General features: G+C 36.4%; 1 protein-coding gene across 1 annotated transcript in view; it reads left to right on the forward strand.

The window, feature by feature from the left end:
• The window catches only part of kcnh5a (potassium voltage-gated channel, subfamily H (eag-related), member 5a), a 98,437-nt gene that overhangs the window by 32,676 nt on the left and 43,862 nt on the right, over positions 1–21,899 (forward strand). The window contains 4 exon segments of the mRNA XM_073816640.1: positions 1,887–1,993; positions 5,122–5,250; positions 17,834–17,949; positions 18,988–19,380. Of these exon segments, the coding sequence (XP_073672741.1) occupies positions 1,887–1,993; positions 5,122–5,250; positions 17,834–17,949; positions 18,988–19,380 (745 nt within the window).

Genomic DNA, 21,899 nt, shown 5'->3' on the forward strand with positions numbered 1-21,899 from the left:
CCCTTTGAAGCCACATTGAAACTGCATTTTGGACCTTCAACCAGTTAACTACCATTGAAGTCCACTATATGGAATAAAATCAAAATTTTCCTCAAATACCTTTATTTCTTTTTGCTGAAGAAAGAAAGGCATGAACATCTTGGATAACACCATGGTGAGTAAATTATCAGGACATTTTTATTCTGGAAGTGAACTAATCCTTTACAGTAAGTCTAGAAGTCACTTGTGATGCTTATGTTTAGCATTTTTTGAATTTGATGCACATTTTTATTCCAAATTCTAGGAAAACAAGTGAAAAGTTGAATTAGAAATTAACATACATTTCAGATTTTACTGCATTTCTCCCTTTAGTGACATTAGCATTCAAGCAGCATGAACTCAGGATTGTACAAAAGTGTTCACGTGATCATTGTCTCAAATCTACTTAATTGGAGATGTAAAACAAGGGTGGAATTATAAATATTTTGTGTAATTTTTTTTTCTTTAAAACTTCAGCCACTAAAACCACAAGAATACCTTATCTTTTGCTGCTTTCCTAAACTGTTTCAAATTTAACGCTTCCTATGTTTTACAAAACCTTAAAGGGATAGTTCACCCAAAAATGAAAATTTGATGTTTATCTGCTTACCCCCAGGGCATCCAAGATGTAGGTGACTTTGTTTCCTCAGAAGAACACAAACGAAGATTTTTAACGAAAACCGGTGCAGTCTGTCAGCCAAATAATGGAAGTGGATGGGCACCAAACCTTTAAAAGTAAACAAAAACATGCACAGACAAATCCAAATTACACCCTGCGACTCGTGACGATACATTGATGTCTTAAGACACGAAACTATTGGTTTTTGCGAGAAAATTAACAGTATTTCTATAATTTTTTACCTACAGAGCCACGTCCATCTGTCATGAGCACGAGTTTAGCATCAGGCACGTTACGTGTACGCGCTCTGGCGTAGGGTACGCGCTCTGGTGTAGAATACGCAAACACCGTAAGGGGAAATCGGTGAAAAGTCCCAGATGAGTTTGCGCAAGCAAACGTAATCTTTTAGCTTTTAATTGGTTTGAACAATCAGGATAAGCGCAAGTAATTACCATTTTGAATAGCCGCTATACCTACAATCTCTGTGCACTGTGTAAACAATAAGTGTTGTATTCATGCGACAGATCGCTTCCGGCATTTGCGTATACTATGCCAGAGCGCATACATGTGTAACGATCCGGATGACAAGCTCGTGCTCAGGACAGATGGACGTGGCTGTGTATCAAAGGTAAAAAATGATATAAATACTGTTCAGTTTCTCGCAAAAAACATGTCTTAAGACATCAATGTATCGTCACGAGTCGCAGGATGTAATTTGAATTTGTCTGTGCATGTTTTTGTTTACTTTTAAAGGTCTGGTGCCCATCCACACACATTATTTGGCTGGCAGACTGCACCGGTTTTCGTTAAAAATCTTCGTTTGTATTCTGCTGAGGAAACAAAGTCACCTACATCTTGGATGCCCTGGAGGTAAGCAGATAAACATCAAATATTCATTTTTGGGTGAACTATCCCTTTAAGGGTAGAACATGTCGGAACTGTGGCTCAGTATCTACTGTTTGTCCAGCCTCCACATGTTAAATAGAGCGACTGCAGTAACTGACAGCCCGTGTCATCAGCCACTCCCTCTTGTGCACACTCTGTGAATTAACTGACAGTGAAAGACAAGGTAGAGTTTGCTGGGCGGATGTGTGTGGCACACAGGTGTGCGCGCTCCCCTAACTCTCTTTTTCTGCTCTCTTTGTCTTGCTCATTTTCATCACCTGTTTCTCCCTTTCCCACCCACTTCTCTCACTCTCACAACCTTTTTTTCAACTCTTCATCCTTTGTCTCTCTGTCCCCCCGGCAGTTTCATGTACGGCGAGCTGACAGACAAGAAGACAATAGACAAAGTCAGACAGACCTTTGATAACTATGAGTCCAATTGCTTTGAAGTGCTGCTCTATAAGAAGAACAGTGAGTATTCCCAGTTGCGATTGTGTATCGTGCCTGCTGCATCTAGCAGAAAAGTGAAAGTACAGAGATGCAATTGTGTCCGTGTAGGGAGCTGATTTCAAATTGCTTCATTTAAAAAAAAAAAAAAAAAAAAAAAAAAAAAAAAATATATATATATATATATATATATATATATATATATATATGTATGTTCAGTTTGATGTTTAGTGTACAGTCTGCCCATTTCTTTCAGTTTTAGCTATTCATGTGAAATTACAGGCTGAATATGGATGGGCATTATCCTATTGACAGCGATGGTTGTGGAGGCACCTCCATCCTCTTATGTGACTTTTATTATTACTGTAAGATCTCAGTGAACACACTTCAGGTGTGCTCAACTTCACACAGCACTCCCTGAACCGATCATGTCTGACTTGAAGCAAATTTTGTTTGGCTACAATGCATGCCATCAAAGTACCGCAAGAGTGATTCGAGAGCAGCCATCTGGCTCAGATTCTTTAGAGCGTCTGCACAAGATCCAATGACGACCCAGCTATAGACCTTAATAATCAGGTTAGATACCATATTTAATTTAACGTTAACAAAAATGAGGCTGTGAGGGCTAGACCATGGACCAGGAGTCTTAGACCATGTCATTTTGAACTTTTTAAACTTTTTTAAACCAGTGGCTAAATTTTGACTTTTTGTCTGTTATTAAAGGAACACGTTTTGAAATCCATTCAGCCGTTCTCCTGTTCTGGCGATATCACTTTTAGCATAGCTTAGCATAGATCATTGAATCCTATTAGACCAATAGCATCGCGTTCAAAAATGACCAACGGGTTTCCATATTTGTTGTATTTAAAACTTGACTCTTCTGTAGTTATATTGTGTACTAAGACCGGTGGAAATGCAAAGCTGCGAGTTTCTAGGCTGATAAGATTAGGAACTACACTTCCATTCCGGCGTAATAGTCAAGGAAGTTTGCTGCCGTAATATGGCCGAAGCAGGCGGAGTATTATCAGAAATGAGTTCCCAGCTAGTTTAGCATTTGCACATGTGCTGCGTGGTATTACTGCTCCTGCTTCAGCCTTAATACGGCAGCAAACTTATATTATTAACTTAATAGGATTCAATGATCTATGCTAAGCTATGCTAAACGTGATATCACCAGAACAGGAGAACGGCTGAATGGATTTCAAAACGGTAAAAATCAACTTATTAACTCGGGGGGGAGTTGGAGAATGAGCCTATTTCCAAAAAAAGTGGAGTGTTCCTTTAAACAACAGTACAATTGAATGCAACACAAATAAATTAGGTTTTTTGAGGAAACCTTCCAGGATTGTTTTCTATATTGTGGATTTCAAAGTTGGCCAATGGGTTGAAAGGTCCAAATTTCAATGCAGCTTTAAAGAGATCTACACGATTCCAGCTGAGCAATAAGGGTCTTTTCTAGCAAAATGATCAATAATTTTCTAAAAAAAATTACATTTATATACTTTTTAACCACAAATGCTTATCTTGCATTAGCTCTGCGATCACGTTGGAAAGATTATCTAATTTTCTCCTCCAACTTCAAAATCATCCAACATCGTTGTTTTAGCTTTTTCTGTAAAAGGTGTTTCACTCTCTTTGCATGTTTGCTTTGTAAACGTTGGGTCAGTACTTCTGTCTACGTTACACATGACCTTTCCAAAGCGATTATGTAATGTGTGAGGTCGAGCTAGATGAGCATTTGTGGTTAAAATGTATATGTTCAAAAAAAAATTATTAGAAAATGATTTTTTTGGCTGGGATCGTGTAGAGCCCTGTGAAGCTGTATTGAAACTACAATTTGTACCTTCAACCCATTGATTCCCATTGAAGTCCACTATATGGAGAAAAATCCTGAATGTTTTCTTGAAAAACCTTAATTTTTTTTGACTGAAGAAAGAAAAACATTAAAGGAAAAGTTCACTTCCAGAGCAAATTTTACAGATAATTTAATCACCACTTTGACATCCAAAATGTTCATGTCTTTCTTTCTTCAGTTGTAAAGAAATTATGTTTTTTGAGCAAAACATTTCAGGATTTCTCTCCATATAGTGGACTTCTATCAAACTCAGGGGCACCATAGAAGTCCACTATATGGAGAGAAATCCTGAAATGATTTCCACAAAAAAACATTTTTTTTTTACGACTGAAGAAAGAAAGACATGAACATCTTGGATGACAAGGGGGTGAGTAAATAATCTGTAAATTTTTGCTATGGAAGTGAACTTCTCGCTTAACAAAAGAGAAGTTCCTTTGACAAACTTTTGATTGCTAGTTTGACATGTTCACCGACAACCGATTAATGACCATTGCAATCAATTTTTACCTCAGATGAAAGTTTTGAGGCACAGTCCTGCAGTGTGGCTTCTTCTGTGACGAACGTTGAGGAGTGTTGATAATCAGACGTTAATGACAACTAAAATCCCACAGTGTGACAATATGCTGTAACAAGATAAAAACAGCTATTTAAAGAGTCCTAAGAAACCTGTGTTCTGTTCCATTCAGTTGCACTCGGTTTAGCTGTCGAGTCGCGTCTTGTCTTCTTACTCTCCTTATCCGAATTCTGTTAGCAGTCACGTAATTTATGATCATGACCGATCACTAAACATCTTTTCTGAGTTATTTGATCATTTACACCTTGAGGCATCTTGCATTTTGGGCACAATTGCATCCTCTCCGCTCTTGAATATATCTAATGCAGCTGGTGTAAAGATAAATGTCCCTGTTGCCTCTATAAGATAAAGCTGTCCTGTTAAGCTCAAATGTAATGACCCATTAGGCACACGGGTTACACAGTATATTTTTCATAAGGGTGAATTGAGAACCATGGTCTCAATGATTTTCCTGTCTCCCTCCTTTTTCTCAATTCCTGTCTTTCTCCTGCAATCTTTATTCGCCACCATAATCTCATCATCATTTATTCTTCTCCTTCCTCCTTCCCTTCCTTTAACCTCCCTGCCACTTTCACTTTCCCTCATCATTCTCATCATTTTCATCCATGTCTTTTATCTTTATTTTTTTAACCCTCAATTCGCTCCTTTTCTCATACCACTTTTCATACTTTCCTTTCATCCCGCCCTCTCTCCTCTCTCATTGCGTTCATCTGGTGCTGTCAGGAACCCCTGTGTGGCTCTACATGCAGGTGGCCCCCATCAGGAATGAGAACGATAAGGTGGTCCTGTTCCTCTGCACTTTTAAGGACATCACTGTCTTCAAGCAGCCCATTGAAGATGAGACCACCAGAGGTAAGAACTCTAAACCTTAAATCTTAAGTGTTGCATAGAAATTGCATTAATTATTATTATTATGTTTTATGTGAATTTAACTTTTCTCTTGAAGAAACAAAACAAAACACATTTGTCAAATGGTTGCATGGGAAATGCAATTTAGATGAACAATGAGATTTTGTTAGACCTTGCAATATTTTATTAGATTCTATTTTAAATTTCAGCATAATTTTTAATCTATTTTTCTTTTATTTCCCTGTAAAAATGTTCTGTACCTGAGAATGTTTTGTACCATGGAACTAATATTTTGACTTTTAGGTGTCAGAGAATGTATTTTAAATCAAGTGTTTTTTTTTTTCTAAACATGCCAGCAGATTACTTTATTATGGTATATACCTAACAAAAGTTTGTGAGGTTTACATTTAAACGTTCATAACATCATGGTTTTTTTTTTTATTATTTAAATTATTAAAAATATATAAATTATTTAAATGTAAATATTTATGGTAAATTTATCTACACAGTATTTAAAGTAAATGTATTTATTTTTAACTTATTTTAAGGATATTCAGATATTTTACAGGGTAAAAAGGGAAAAATTACTGGTTAATCTCGTTTTCTAATGCTTTCCAGTAAAAAATGTTCTTGATATTTAAAAAATGATATTTATGGGGGAAAAATACATGTTAATCTATTTTTCCTATGTTTTCCAGTAAAATGTTCTTAAAACAAGATAATTGTATCTGGGAAGTAATATTTAGATTTTTTTAAATGTGCATGGGAAGTAATATTTTGCCTTTATTTATGTTTCCAACCAGATTACTTTATTCATTAACATATTTACTTTTAAAAATTATAAATAATATTTAAAAAAGTAATTAAGTAATTAAGTAATTAAAAGTATATACCTAACAAATTTAGTAAGTTTTACATTTAAAAGGCTTTAAAACATCTTTTAAAATAATGAAAGTAAATATTTAAGGTAAATTTATCTACACAGTATTTAAGGTAAATTCATTTACTTACTTATTTTAAAGATATTCTGATATTTTTACTGCAGGGGAAAAAATACTAGTTATTTTTTTTATGATTTGTAGTAAATTGCAATGTGCCTCGGAAGTAATATTTTTTACTTTTTAAATGTGTCTGGAAAAGTATCTTATTTAAAATAATGAAAGTAATTATAAATGAATATAAATGTAAATATAAATCCAGTAAAAATGTTCTTAAAACAAGACAAATGTGTCTGGGAAGTAATATTTTGAATTTTGTTATGTTTCCAACCATATTTATTAAATATTATTTATAATTTTAAGTATATACCTAACAAAATTTTGTGAGGTTAAAAGTCTTTAATATCTAACACAGTTGCATAGCATAGTTAACTTTCAAGTGAATTTAACTTCTGAATGAAGGATATTTAGATAATTTTACTGGAAAACCATACAAAAAGTCTGAATTAAGATCAGTAGAATGTGTTTAAACTGGGGATGTTTGTGTGTTGCAGCCCGCTTGACACCATAACACATGCTAGTATAATGAGAGCGACAAGCTGTCACTTTATGTTGGAGAGTGCTGCTTATGGGCAGCGCTGCAGTCAGCCGTGGAGGTTACTTGTATGGGCTATATGTGTATTTATGATTGATAGGCATTGTCAGATCCCACTTTTCCCATCATTTACTCTCCTTTTCTGCTTTTCTCTCTCTCGATCTCATATAAACCAGTGGCTATTTTCCTTGTCAGCTTGTGCCACTGCTAAACTGAAGCACTTGTCCTTTGACAGTGATTCTAGCCCACACAGGAGCTCTCTAAAGACACACACACACACACACACACACACACACACACACACACACACACACATGTATATATATATATATATATATATATTTGGAAATTCCCCTCAGAGACTTCATGGCAGCTGCTGTCACTTTGTGGCAGGGCACCTGTGCCCAACTGAGACTCTTGTCAGTGGGTGTGTACCAGTGGCGGCTACTGGTCTGTCAAATAGGGGAAGCTCATTTTCACGACGCTAGCCTAGCCTACTATATGAATGAATGAATGAACGATCTAAAAAAAATATTAAACTCTGTAAAAGTGAAACAAGGAATGTGGTGTATAATTGTGTGAAATGTATGATGAAAAGCAAGCAGTTTCGCCAAGCAAATATAAAGAAATAGGTTGCAGCAGTTTTTATTTCGACTGAACTTGAGAAATCCACGATGGGACTGAGCGCGAATAGCTTCAGCGATTCCTTATAGTACAAAATCGCTGTCAGTCAAAAGGAGATGCAATCTTTCGACAGACCTTCCAATCATCACGCAGAAGCTCGGAGTCCAGGCCAGCCCACTCCTCATTCACCCCCAGAGACGCTGAGCGTCCGTGGGCGGGACATAATCGCAGCGTTTATCCAATGACCGTCTAGTTTCAAAGCACTGAAAAAAAACGTTCAAAGCAGCCGCATTGAAGTCAATGGACGCTGGGCTTCAACGGGGAAATGCACTGTGACGCTACGGGAATGTATGAGAAGAAAATCAAGTCAGTCAAGTCAGTTTTCTAACGCATTTTTAGTCAATAAAATGTTAATACAATAGTATGTAATTTGACCATTAATTTTGTGACATTATAGGGGAAGCTGAGCTTCCCTTGCAGTCTTAAAGAAATCGCCACTGGTGTGTACAGAGCGACAGGAAGTGAGTTTAGCAAGTATCACTCTCGAACTGATAAACAGCCTATCAGATGGAAAGACCATGCAATGAACAGGCAGTGCTGAAATTAAACCATTCTGCATTTAGTGACAGCTTTGGATAACAATGCTGTAGAGGAACCATTTTTGGTCAACCAAAGAGGTTTTAAGTGAAAAGTTTTTAACCAAAAGAATCATTTTGATGATTATCAAATTAAAAAATCCACACCGTTTTATATATATTTTTGACGTGAAATGGTTGCACAGGAGCTGCTGGTGTTACCTGTTGCTATTTTTACCACAACACAACTCTGAAAATAAAATACTGATACAATGACCACAGCTACTGAAAACTTACAGGTGGTGATGGATTTAAGCGTTGACTTAAAACCAAATGCCGTACCATAGATTTTCCCCACAAGGAGCCTAAACACCCCTGGATATTGAGTGAAATCCACGCTGAGAAACTTCTTCAGTAGCTGCGGCGTCATCTCAAGCGTTAGCATGTTTACATCTTGCCAGGATGGCATCTAGCGTTTCTTGTTTCTGCTGTTTGTAAGCTCTTTCAGTAGCTGTGGTCTACTAAAAGCCTCAAAGGCATCAGGGCTAAAGTGGTGAGAACAAAGACGCTGGTCTTTAGGAAGTTTTATTTGTCCACAGGCATCTTCCCATTCTTTTCTCTTCTTATCCCTAGGAAAGCAGTGAAGACTTTCATTGCTTCTTTTGTTGCCCTTCGACTGAAAATTACAACCAAAAGCTGCACGTGGCATCGTATCAGTATTTTGTTAAGTTGTTTTGTGGTAAAAATAACAGCAGATAGCACCAATAGCTCACAGAGTGCAACCATTTCACATCATAATTTATGGCGCATTAAATAAAATATGTATAAAACGATGTGGGTTTGTACTACATATTTCAGTAAGAGACATCATTTGCTTTATATTATATTATGTTGGTTCCCCTCAAAATAAATAAAGAACCTTTAACATCTGTGGAACCTTTTCAATTCCAAAAAGTTCTTTATAGTGGAAAAAGCTTCTTCAGATTTTTAAAATATGACCTGGACCACAAAACCAGTCTTCAGTAGCGTGAGTATATTTGTACACTGCAAAAAATGTTTTTTTTTTTTTTTTTTTTTTTTTTTACTTAGATTTTAGTCAAAATTAAGTGCATTTTTGCTTGAAACAAGCAAAATAATCTGCCAAAATAAGATTTTTTTGCTTAGCTTTCTAAGCAAAAACTCACTTTATTTTTTTTTCTGAAAACAAGAAAATAATTTTTACTTGTCTAGAAAATCCTTCTTGATTTTTTTTTTTTAAGATATTTTGTCTGAAAACAAGACAAAACATCTAAGTAAGAAAATACATGTATGGGTCAAAATTATCGATTTTTCTTTTATGCAAAAAATCATTAGGATATTGAGTAAAGATCATGTTCCATGAAGATATTTTGTAAATTTCTTACTGTAAATATATTAAAACTTAATTTTTAATTAGTAATATGAATTTCTAAGAACTTCATTTGGACAAATGCACCCTTTGCCCCCTTAAATTCCAGATTTTTAAATAGTTTAAATAGTCTAGTTGCATCATTGTAACCAAATATTGTGCTATCCTAACAAACCATACATAAAAAAAGGAAAAAACCCAGCTTTTTTATTCATCTTTCAGATAATGCATAAAACTCAATTTTAAAAAAATTACCCTTATGAATGGTTTTGTGGTCCAAGGTCTCAAATGTTCCTCACATTAAAAAAATTATTCTTTTAAGAATTTTTAACTGAAAGGTTCTTGGGGGAACCAAAAATACTACTTCTATGCGATCTCTGAGAAAACACCTTTGGATACTTAATTATTTTTAGAAGTGCATGGATGTGAAAGGTTCTTCAAGGACCCATTGATGCCAATAAAGAACCTGAAGTCTAGCTTTAGTGCTTGCATAGTAAACTACTTGCTTTGGCAGTTACAGTCACATGGCATTTGGTATGAAAATGTCAATGAAAACATCAGGATTTCAGCATGATTGTGGGCTCAACCAATTACTGCCTATGTTCTCCTGGTTGAATAAAACCCTACTTGCTATCCATATAGCTTTTATTAAATATTTATGAATACACCAAATTATGCATCACAGGTGACTGCGCTCACATTCCTCTGACATAGATGAGCCTTAGTACTGCCCGTGTGGAGAATATAAGCTGCTCGTCGCCACTCAGAACCACAAAATTTATTAAGCATCTATCAGGCATTCAAATCACCTATAGTGATTACTTTGTAAATGAAGGACTATTTGCCCTTATCAAAATGTTAATCTATGCCGCTTCTGACCCTTGATGCACTAATAAATATTAACAGCACAATCAGATTATTCATAGCCTGGCACGTCGCTTGAGCTTGTTGTTAGGTAAATATGAGATCTGTTGTTCTAAAGGGGCATTTGTTAAACGTCACACGCCAGGTGTGTATTCAGTATTGCTTCATGAATAGCTCATGTGCATTTACCGATGAGAGAGAGAGTGCAGCATCAGGTATGGAAAGCCTGCATCTAGAGCTTTGAACTGCAACATCAGCTCTATTGGCAATAAATTAGAAGATGTTCTTTATAAGGTTCCTCTAGTAGTGGAAGTATGTATTTAAATCATGATGTGATTGATGAGCTTAGTGGAATGAAAGTGATGGCCTATACAGCATCTGCTACTTGATTTAAGAGGTTGTAAGTGGGATTAAACAGTTTGATTGAACTGTTCCTCTTAACTCAGGCTTTGGCTTCTGCTATTGTTTTTTAAGGTAAAGAATGACATGCACTGTGCATAGCTAGTGAAGACTTTACTGTTGCACAGGTATTTTGTAATTAGTTGTATAATCGAGATCTTCCCTAGAGCTTCATTCCATGTGACTGCTGCCCCTGGGGAGAGAATAGAGCTACAGTACAGCGAGAGTACAGCGTGTGTGTGTCCATGTATGTTTCCATGTATGCTGCTGTCTCAAAATCCCACTGGAATAGTGTTCCTGTCGGTAATGCTCTGCTCTGCACTGGTGGTCCAATGAAATATGCAAAGCATCTGCATAGAAACAGTAAAGCACTGTTAGGCGTCAGTGCTCCCAATGCACACAGGGTTACTTTGTGATGACTGCCGTCCTCAGCATTTAAAGGATCTGTGCATGCATTTATCTTAAACCACAGGTGAGTGTGTCTTCTTTCTCTGAGGACCTCTGGCCTATCAGCATGATCCAATTGATGGTGGCTTACCCAGAGGGGCACAAACTTCAAATCAGAGCAAATAGGGAAGAAAAACGAGGAATGAATATGGGCTCCATGGCAACAGTGAAACCCTTTGAGATCCTTCCGGATCTTTCTGTAAGCATCTGATAGTTACCTGGAGAGGATTTTCAGCTCATAAGGCGTATACTTTAGGACCTCAGTATTGACACCAATGTAAATTGAGAGCTAGCCAGTAGAAATTCAAGGGAACGTGGCTAGTAGGCCTCTGTGTTTATGGTTAGTCATTTAGATTCAGAGCTGTAGATAGAAATAATATCAGGAAGGTGATGCAGAAAGCAGCCATTAAGCAGGATAGCTGTATGTATCATATTTCCAGTCCGTTTTCTGTTTTTATAAACATATAAATATATATTTTATCATACACAAACCCTGGTCCCTGGACCACAAAACCAGTCATATGGGTCAATTTTGAGATTAATACATTATCTGAACGCTGGATTAAGTATTATGATAGGACAATATTTGGTCGAGATACAACTATTTGAAAATCTGGAATCTAGGGGTGCCAAAAAAATCTAAATATTGGGAAAATCTATTTTAAAGTTGTCCAAATGAAGTTCTTAGCAATGCATATTATTAATCAAAAATTAGGTTTTTGAGGAAAACACTTCAGGATTTTTCTCTATATAGTGGACTTAAATGGGAACGAACCGGTTGAAGGTCCAAATTCCACTTTCAATGCAGCTTCAAAGGGCTCTACATGATACCAATTGATGATTTTAGAAAATTACCAATTGTTTTGCTAGATAAGACCCTTATTTCTCCGCTGTGATCGTGTAGAGCCCTTTGAAGCTGGGTTGAAACTACAATTTGGACCTTCAACCCATTGATCCCCATCAAAGTCCACTATATGGAGAAAAATCCTTGAATTTCTTCAAGATAAAGGTTTAGTTAAAAAAAGATGATGATTTATGCATAATCAAGTAAACCTATGTTGCTTCACTCCAGTAAATGTTTATTTTGAAATATTGAAATATTAATAATTATAGAAGTTTTTCACAGCACAAAAGAAGCAAGATCAAAATGGGGATGTTTTTAGATTTACAATGACAATTTAGATAATTTTGAGGCCAAAAAATTGCCAAAATTGAAATTGGACCGCAAAACCAGTATTAAGTAGCACTAGTATATTTGTAGCAATAGCCTAAAATACATTGTATGGGTCAAAATTATAAAATTCTAAAAATTATGCCAAAAATTATAAGTTAAGATCATGTTCCATGATGATATTTTGTAAAAAATTTTACCATAAAATATCAAAACCGTACTTTCTTTTCGACTGAAGAAAGAAAGACATGGACATCTTGGATGACATGGGAGTGAGTAAATTATCAGGAAAGTTTTATTTTGGAAGTGAGCTAATCCTTTAAAGAACATGGCTGGAATAAAGTATGAATAAATTATGCCATATCACAAAAGTCAGCTGGATTCTCCATAGTCAAGCACTCAGATCCAAACCTGTGTAAAATTTCGGTAACACTTATTCACTATTAACTACGACTTTTCCCTCAATAAATTCCTAATTTGCTGCTTATTAATAGTTAGTAAGGTAGTTGTTAGGGTTAGGTACTGGGTATGATTAGGGATGTAGAATAAGGTCATGTAGGGGCTGTCAAAAATAACGCGTTAACGGCGTTAATTATTTTGTTGTTGTTAATTACGTCAAATTTTTTAACGCATTTCACGCATGCGCAGAGTGACGAATTATTTGTCAGGAAAATGGTTGGGGAGCTAGAGGCGAGATGGAGCAAGGTGAGCCTATGGACGGATTCAAATATAAAAAGAATGATAATGGTACAGTTAACAAGTACAAGCCTGGCCGACAGCCCCTCTGCAACTGGAGTGGTTAGCCAAGCTTAGGCCCGGTTCTACTGGGGTAGACGGTGCTATACCCTCAAACGAAAGTAAACCAATTGAAGATCTGGCAAACAATCCAGCGTTGTTCATCTCCTGACTAAGTGTAGACGCGATGTAAATAAAAGATTCATTGTGTAGTTTAGAAAGCTTTATTGATTATAACGGAACGTTGTGAGATCTCTATGAACTAAGATTTGTGACGCTTTTAGTGATAATAAAGGGAGCGCGCTTTGCACTTTCCATGCCATAATCCATTCAGAATTTGTATGAAACTTTCGTTTTTCTTATGTTTTGGGAATTAAATCTGCATAGTTATGCTGGGTTCATTCTCGAAAGAGCGGTGACTGACACAGTGACAGAGTGGAGAGTGGAAGATACATAAAGCCGCTTTGCAGGTCATCGAGGCACCAGCTCAATCATTTGCATTTTTTCAGTGGAAGCAATTTAAAATTATCCGTCATTTTTGCTCACAAAGGAAAAAGTAATACACCAAAAAACGTTGCAGTGTTTTTATAAAATAAAGAAAACAAAAATGATGCGCTTTCTGTCGTCTCGTTCTTGAACAGGAGTGCTTAACAAAAATAAAGCTAAATGCATGCCTCACAGACATGATAAACATATCTATAGAAAGTTTTAAATTATTACTTAACGAAATAAAACAAATCGAAAACAAAAACTTGTTTAATATGTAATCCTTAACGATAAATTTCTCTCTCAAGGCGCGTCCAAAAATGAGATTGCAGGATCTTTGCGACATTGACTCACATTGACTCACATTGAATACACTTTATTAATAAATAATTCAGATATGTCCTTACTCTTTCCCCGACACATTTATTATTTATTTTTGACGGTATTTTGTGGCAAGTTTCAGCCTACTGCGTGCGATTGAACGTGGATCTCTTCCAGTTGCGCCATCCGAGCCGTTGTCGAAAGTAAAAGCGAAAGTCTCGTGTTGTTTCCACCAGCGCGACATAATTGATGGATGTCTAAAATATAAAAAATAAGGAGTAGCCTAAAACAGGCCCGATGCGGGCCCTGGCATAATATGAAAATGTGAAAATTATGTATCTGTGTCCTGTTATTTATATTTTGGTATGCATTTCAGAGAAAAAAAAAATGGTTAGGATTCAGGTGTCGTTGCAAATAGTGATTAATCATGATTAATCCACTGAAAAGTCTGATTAATCTGATTAAAATTTTTAATCATTTGACAGCCCTAAAAATAAGGCATTAATATGTGCTTAATTAGTACTAATAAATGGCCAATATTCTAGTAATATGCATGCTAATAAGTCATAGTTAATAGTAAATAAGTGTTACCTATTCTAAAGTGTTACCAAAATGTAATTCAGAATTTGTTTGTTCATCTGTATCATTACCTTATTTGCTTAATTCTTTTAGTCAATTGGGTGGCAAAACAATGCAAATAGCATGTGCAAATAAACGCTGGAAGCGGTCGGTGTGATTCTTAGTGAAATCTCTCCTTAGTCTGTGTTTTCTTCACCGATGCAGTCTGTATAGCTGTTGCAGTCTCGCAGACCTTGTTTGCTCCTCTTCTACCAGATGTGGTGCATTTGGGCAAACATATGCTCCATTGTAGCTTAGGTCTGATAGAGTTGTATGAGGCTGCAGTGGCCAAACCGAGATTTCTCGGAGGCTTTTCCTTATGGCTGCTTGACACGGCTACCTAACATTGTTTTCCCCTGTAGAAGGACTATATCTGGAATACGCCTTAGGGGTCCGGTGCAGTTTTGTGACTCTTTGCCCTAAGACAGCCAGATGGCCTGAACCATCCATTGTTTTTTTTTTTTTTCTCCTTGTCTTCCTTCTGTCTGTGACAGTTCATTTTTTTCCTGTATTTCTTTTCACTGTCATAATATGTATCTCTTTTTCTGTCTGAGTTTTCGATGTTTGTTCAAATCGTTTTGTTTTATTGTTGTATAATGTCATACAGTATGTTCATGTCTTTTTTTGTCAGTCGAAAAAATAAAGGTTCTCTGTCTGTGTACTTTGGTTCAAAAGTTAGGGTAGGGAGAATAACTCCATCTAATTTTCTTATCCAGCTTCAAAATCATCTGACATAGTTTTTTTTTTTACCTTTATCTGTAAGGCTGTTTGACTTTCTGTGCATGTTCGCTTTGGGTTGGTACTTCCATCTTTGTCATGCATAACCTTTCCAACGTTATTATATAATGCGTTTGTGTGTAAATATTGTATTGTAAAAAAAAAATATATATTGTATAAATTTTGGTTTTCTTTGAGAAGATGGCCTATTGACACTTATTGGGATTGTGTAGGACCCTTTGAAGCTGCATTGAAACTCATTGGCCACCACTGAAGTCAACTATATGGAGAAAAATCCTGGAATGTTTTCCTCAAAAACTAACCACGCATGATTTTCCAATGTAATTACGTAATGCGTAAAGTCACGAACAAGCATCACAGAGCTAGTGAAAGATGAGCATTTGTGGTTAAAAAGTATATACATTTTTATTTAATTTTTTAGAAAATGACCAATCGTTTCTCTAATATAAGCTTCTTATTCCTTGGCTGAAATCATGTAGAGCCCAAAAAACTTAGCGTTTTCCTCAAAAACCTTTCCTTAATTTTTTTTTGACTGAAGAAAAAAAAGACATGAACATCTTTGATGAAATGGGGGTGAGTAAAATTATTAGGATTTTTTATTTTTATTTTTTCTGGAAATGAACTAATCTTTTAACAACAGCACCTATATACAGTCAAGCCCAAAATTATTTATACCCCTGGCAAATTCTGACTTAAAGTTATTCAACCAGCAAGTTTTTTGACCGGAAATGACACAGGCTTCTCCCAGAAGATAATAAGATGATGTACAAGTGGCATCATTGTGGAAAAAAATATTATTCATCTTTTATTTACATTTGAACAAAAAGTGGCATGTCCAAAATTATTCATACCCTTCTCAATAATCAATAGAAAAGCCTTTATTGGCTATTACAGCAATCAAACGCTTCCTATAAATGCTGACTAGCTTTTTGCATGTCTCCACTGGTATTTTTGCCCATTCATCTTTAGTGATGAGCTCCAACTCTTTCAGGTTGGAGGGTCTCCTTGCCATCACCCTGATCTTTAGCTCCCTCCACAGATTCGCAATTGGATTTAAGTCAGGACTCTGGCTGGGCCACTGCAAAACGTTAATGTTTTTGTCTGCTAACCATTTCTTCACCACTTTTGCCGTGTGTTTTGGGTCGTTGTCATGCTGAATTAATTGGGGTAATTAGGATGATTTAGAACAGGTTGGACTATTTGGAATGGTATAGAACTTTGGATTTTCCCATAGACTGTGACGGTTTGCAAAGGATATGAATAAATCTGGACATGCCACTTTTTGTTCAAATGTAAATAAAGATATATATATATATATATAGCTGATATATATATATATATTTTTCCAGGTTCTGTTAAGCTTAATTGACAGCACTTATAGCCTAACGTTATAAAAAAGTAATAAGAAATTGCTTACTAAACCTAAATTTATAGCCAATTTTATGACTTTGTCACTATAACAGTGCCATTAACCATATGCTAACATGATTTAAAATATTCACATAAATAAATATGTAAATTCACAGTATATTATTTTACAACTTTTATTACCATGACATAATAATGCTATAAACCCTCAACAGCCTTAAAAAATTGCAGTTTAAACAATTTTACTTTTTGTGGTAGTAAACATTATCCCATAAATGCTTTACTTGTACTGACTGAGTTTAACTTGTAATGAACCCAGAAAGTTCCTTTTTACTTAAATGTAGCCAGTTGGCCTTTCTGACATAAAGCTGTCCCCCGCTGAATGGGCTTGAACAGACCAGCGTGCTATTTTCATACATCCTACCAATAAGTGCACACGGTTGATTTCCTCTCCTTATCCCTTCACTGAGTTCATTGTTCATGTGGCCGTGCAGAAAGACTTCCCCTCTATGTCCCTGTTGTAATAAGAGAGAGTGGCTCCAAAGGTCCCAATGCGCTCAGACTTACTCTGGTACTGTATTTTTGTGTTTGAACATTCATGAGATGTGACTTAAATGGGAGAGCCACAGTGTTATTAATGTTTTACGTCTTTTCCCACCCTGTGAGCTTTTAAAAACTACATCCTGAAGGCAAAAAAAAAAAAAAAGAATGGATGAGATTAATGGAAAAAAGGCACTCGCATTGGCACATATAGTACACTTTATACAAACACTTGGTGAAGCTCTTACTTCCAACTGACCTAACTGACTTTAGGGTTATTGATATCAAAAGAAAAACTTCCCATCAGTCGTTAATGATGAGAAAGCAATGACTTCAAACGAGGTTCCCCGTTGGATGCAACATCCTCCTTCATGTCTCCACCATGTCATAATGCTTTCATTCAAAGAAACATTATGCCTTTGTGAAGCCCCTAAGGGTTCGTAACAGTTTCTGTTTTTACAAAGCGAATGGATGAGAAAAAAGTAGGCTAAGATATGTTTATGGCACAAGCTTGAAATGGGACATGGGTACACAAAAATCAGTGAGTTTTTTGGAAGGAAGGGATGGGGTAGAACAGTTTTCGCTGGCGTCAGCATTTGCAGGAGCCTCTGTGGAAATCAGCGTGGGCCATTGCTTTTTGGCTGAGGATCGGGATGCCAGCAGCGCTACTAGTTGTTTGGAAAAGTGTGTTTGTGACTAAAGTAAACAGGAAGAAAGTAAAGAGGAGGCATAGAATTGTTTCCTGTTGCTGATACGCCATTTTGTTGCTTTATGTGGCAGGATGGACCAAGTTTGCCAGGCTGACGAGGGCATTAACCAATAGCCGGAGTACGCTTCAGCAGCTCACACCTATGAACAAGACTGAGGTCAGCCACAAGCATTCACGACTGGCAGAGGTTAGTGCCAACATGCCATCACACACATTTTTTCTATGGCCATGACTTTTCATTGAATTCTATTGTTTTTAATACTAATGATAGCTAATGATATATATATATATATATATATATATATTTTTAATCCATATGCTTGACCTTTAATAAGCATTCTTGCATTTTCAGAATTTCATTAAAACTCTATTCAGCTTTTTTGTCCTCGGAAGGACCTTTGGCTAGTCAAGTTTTGTAGCTGATCTTCATTTACTGTCTTTTTGGAGTCATTTGGACCTTGCAGTGTAGGCAAAACCTGACTTGCACACATATATATGCACATACAAAAAGGTCAACTGCCTTTGTCTTCATTCCCACATGGCAGAAATAAAGTCTGACTTCATTTCCAGACAAATGATAGTTGACTCAGCTGTCCAATGACTGCTGACGTAAGCTTTATGTCTCTGAATCTTTTCACTGTATTATATTTTATGGTGCCCTTTCATGCCCTTACAGTCCATAATTATGACAGTGGTGGTCTTGCTGAACTGCAAAAAAATCTTGTTAATAATAAGTATTTTGACAATTAAACATTTACTTTACAGTTTGGTGGGCAAGTATAGCATAATACTAATCAGCAAAAAATCTGCATTAAAGCAAAGCTGGTTGATGAAGATCGGCTTTAGTCAGGCACTTAAAGGGATAGTTCACCTAAAAATGAAAATTTTGTCAATAATTACTCTTTATTGTATTTATAATGAAATACGAGAGCTTTCTGACCCTGCATAGACAGCAACGCAACTGACACATTTAATGCGCAGAAAGGTAGTAAGAACATTGTTAAAATAGTCCATCTGACATCAGTGGCACAACTTTAATGTTATGAAGCTACAAGAACACTTTTTGTGTGCAAAGAAAACAAAAAAGGTCTTTATTTAACAATTTCTTCTCTGTGTCAGTTTTTGGGTGAACTATCCCTTTAAGAAACCTAGTAGTGACACCAGAACTAAAAATCTTTCATTTTTTAATTTCTTTTTAATGAACTTCAATTTCTCTCTTTCCAAGGCTCTTCAGCTGGGCTCTGACATCCTCCCTCAATACAAGCAAGAGGCTCCTAAAACTCCACCTCACATTATATTGCACTACTGCACCTTTAAGACCACTTGGGACTGGGTCATCCTCATTCTCACCTTCTACACGGCCATCATGGTGCCCTACAATGTGTCCTTTAAGACCAAACAGAACAACCTGGTGTGGTTGGTACTGGACAGCGTGGTGGATGTCATCTTCCTAGTGGATATTGTGTTGAACTTTCATACGACTTTTGTGGGACCTGGAGGAGAGGTCATATCTGACCCAAAGCTCATACGCATGAACTACTTGAAGACCTGGTTTGTCATAGACCTGCTGTCTTGCCTGCCCTATGACATCATCAATGCCTTCGAAAATGTGGATGAGGTAGGCACAACTTACTTTTATTTGGAAAAGAACACATTAAAGGGATAAATCCCCCAAAATTCTGTCATTAATTACTCACCCTCATGTCGTTCCAAACCTGTAAGACCTTCGTTCTTCTTCAGAACACAAATTAAGATAATTTTGATAAAATCTGAGAGCTTTCTGACCCTGCATAGACAGCAACACAAATGGCATGCTCAAGGCCCAGAAAGGTAGTAAGGACATTGATAAAATAGGCCATGTACAGTGAGAAAAAATAATTTGATCCCCTGCTGTGATCAGTCTATAAACTTAATGGTAGGTTTATTTTAAGTGAGAAACATAACAAAAAAGCATTTCAAAAAAGTAATAAATTGATCTGCATTTTAATGAGTGAAATAAGTATTTAATCCCCTATCAATCAGCAAGATTTATGGCTCCCACGTGTCTTTTATAGAAGTAACAAACTGAGATTAGGAGCACTCTCTTAAAGGGAGTGCTCCTAATCTCAGTTTGTTAACTGTATAAAAGACACCTGTCCACAGAAGCAATCAATCAATCATATTCCAAACTCTCCACCATGGCCAAGACCAAAGAGCTGTCCAAGGATGTCAAGGACAAGACTGTAGGGCCAAGGCAACAAAGGAGTGGCTCAAGAAGAAGCACATTAAGGTCCTGGAGTGACCTAGACAGTCTCCAGACCTTAATCCCATAGAAAATCTGCGGAGGGAGCTGAAGGTTCAAGTTGCCAAACGTCAGCCTTGAAACCTTAATGACTTGGAGAGGATCTGCAAAGAGGAGTGGGACAAAATCTCTTTTGAAATCTGTTTTTCTGGATTTTGTTGTTGTTGTTATTCTGTCTCACACTGTTCAAATAAACCTACCATTAAAATGATAGACTGATAATTTCTTTGCCAGTGGGCAAATGTACAAAATCAGCAGGGAATCGAATTATTTTTTTTCTCACTGTAACATCAGTGGTTCAACTGTAATTTTATGAAGCTATGAGAATACTTTTGCACAAAGAAAACAAAAATAACAGCTTTATTCAACAATTTTTTTCTCTTCCATGTCCGTTTCTGCTGTGTGTTCATGAGTATCACAACGCATATGTGTGCATTCACTGAAGACTGACACAGAAGAGAAGAAATTGCGAAGTAAATTAATTATTTTTGTTTTAAATTAAGGTTGAAACACTGATGTCACTGACTATTTCAACAATGTCCTTACTACCTTTCTGTGCCTTAAAAGTGTCTATGTGGGGTCAGGAAGCTCTCAGATTTTGTTGGAAATATAATAATTTGTGTTCCACAGATGAACGATAGTTTTACAGGTTTGGAATGACATGAGGGTGAGTAATTAATGACAGAGTTTTCATCTTTGACTAAATGCTTTTGTAGCTTAAATGATGATTTAACTGCAGAAGACCTTGAAACAGTTTACTCTGTGGATTCTCTTTCATTCAAATTACTGGCAAACAAAATCATTTAATTTGCGGTTTATTTGATCAGATACAACATATCTCATTGTTCTCCGATGACCAGTTAAAAGAACAAATCGATAAACCAACATCTTCTTTGCTTTTATTACTTTTGGAGTTATGTTTATGGAGTATTCCAATCAAATTTTCTGTACCCAGCTCTTGCATTATAATTTATCCTCCTCCATGTTACTAAAGTTGGTGATTATTCATCTGTGCATCTTGCTTGTGGTAATTACTGTTTGCACAGGACTTCTCCAGCATACATTTCCATCTCTTACTGAGAAGAAACGAATGGGGCTTGCGTTCCTTCTTTTCACTCGCGTGAGCGTTGCTGCATGCGTGTTTTTGTGCATGTCAGGAATGCTTTATTTTTCTCGTCAGAAAGGAGTGGGATTGAGTGGACCCTTCTCTTTAACATTTCTAGAGGCTAAAACTCTGACGTGAAAACTATATCCATCATTGCCATCTCATTCCGTATCAGTGGCTGCTCACAGTACTGGCCATTAGCCTAAATGGTCTCAACCCAGCCAGACAGTTCAATGATAAGTGGGCTGCTTGATTTCTGGTGTGTTGAAGAAAAGACTAGGATGGACCGTGGGATGTGATATCAGTTGTGCTTTTCAATGACCAGCAATGCTCAAAGCTGCTTTGGTATATTTTAACCACAGGAGGCAGTATTTGCCAAATGTAGCTCAAAGATTAATATAAACATAAAAGAAGATCATTTGAGAAGTCTCCAGAATGATTTGGTGACCAACATTCTTCAAAATATCATCTTACGTGTTCCACAAAATAAAGTAAGTGATACAGGTTTAGAAAGACATGCGTTATTAATAAATGATTTTTCATTTCATTTTTATTTTGGACTCAACCGAACTGTCCGTTTAAGTGTTCTTAAAATAAGTTTCAGTGTTCCTAGATAAACTCTTACACCTGTGTTTTGAATGAAAAGCACTTCCAGTGCTCTTTTTGTACTTCTGTGTACTTCGAGTTCTTCTGGAGGATCAGTGGGAGATTTTACTTGCCATATTTTTTTAATCTGTCTGGAGGAATCAGT

This window comes from Garra rufa, chromosome 13, assembly GCF_049309525.1.
Source record: "Garra rufa chromosome 13, GarRuf1.0, whole genome shotgun sequence".
NCBI lineage: Eukaryota > Metazoa > Chordata > Actinopteri > Cypriniformes > Cyprinidae > Garra > Garra rufa.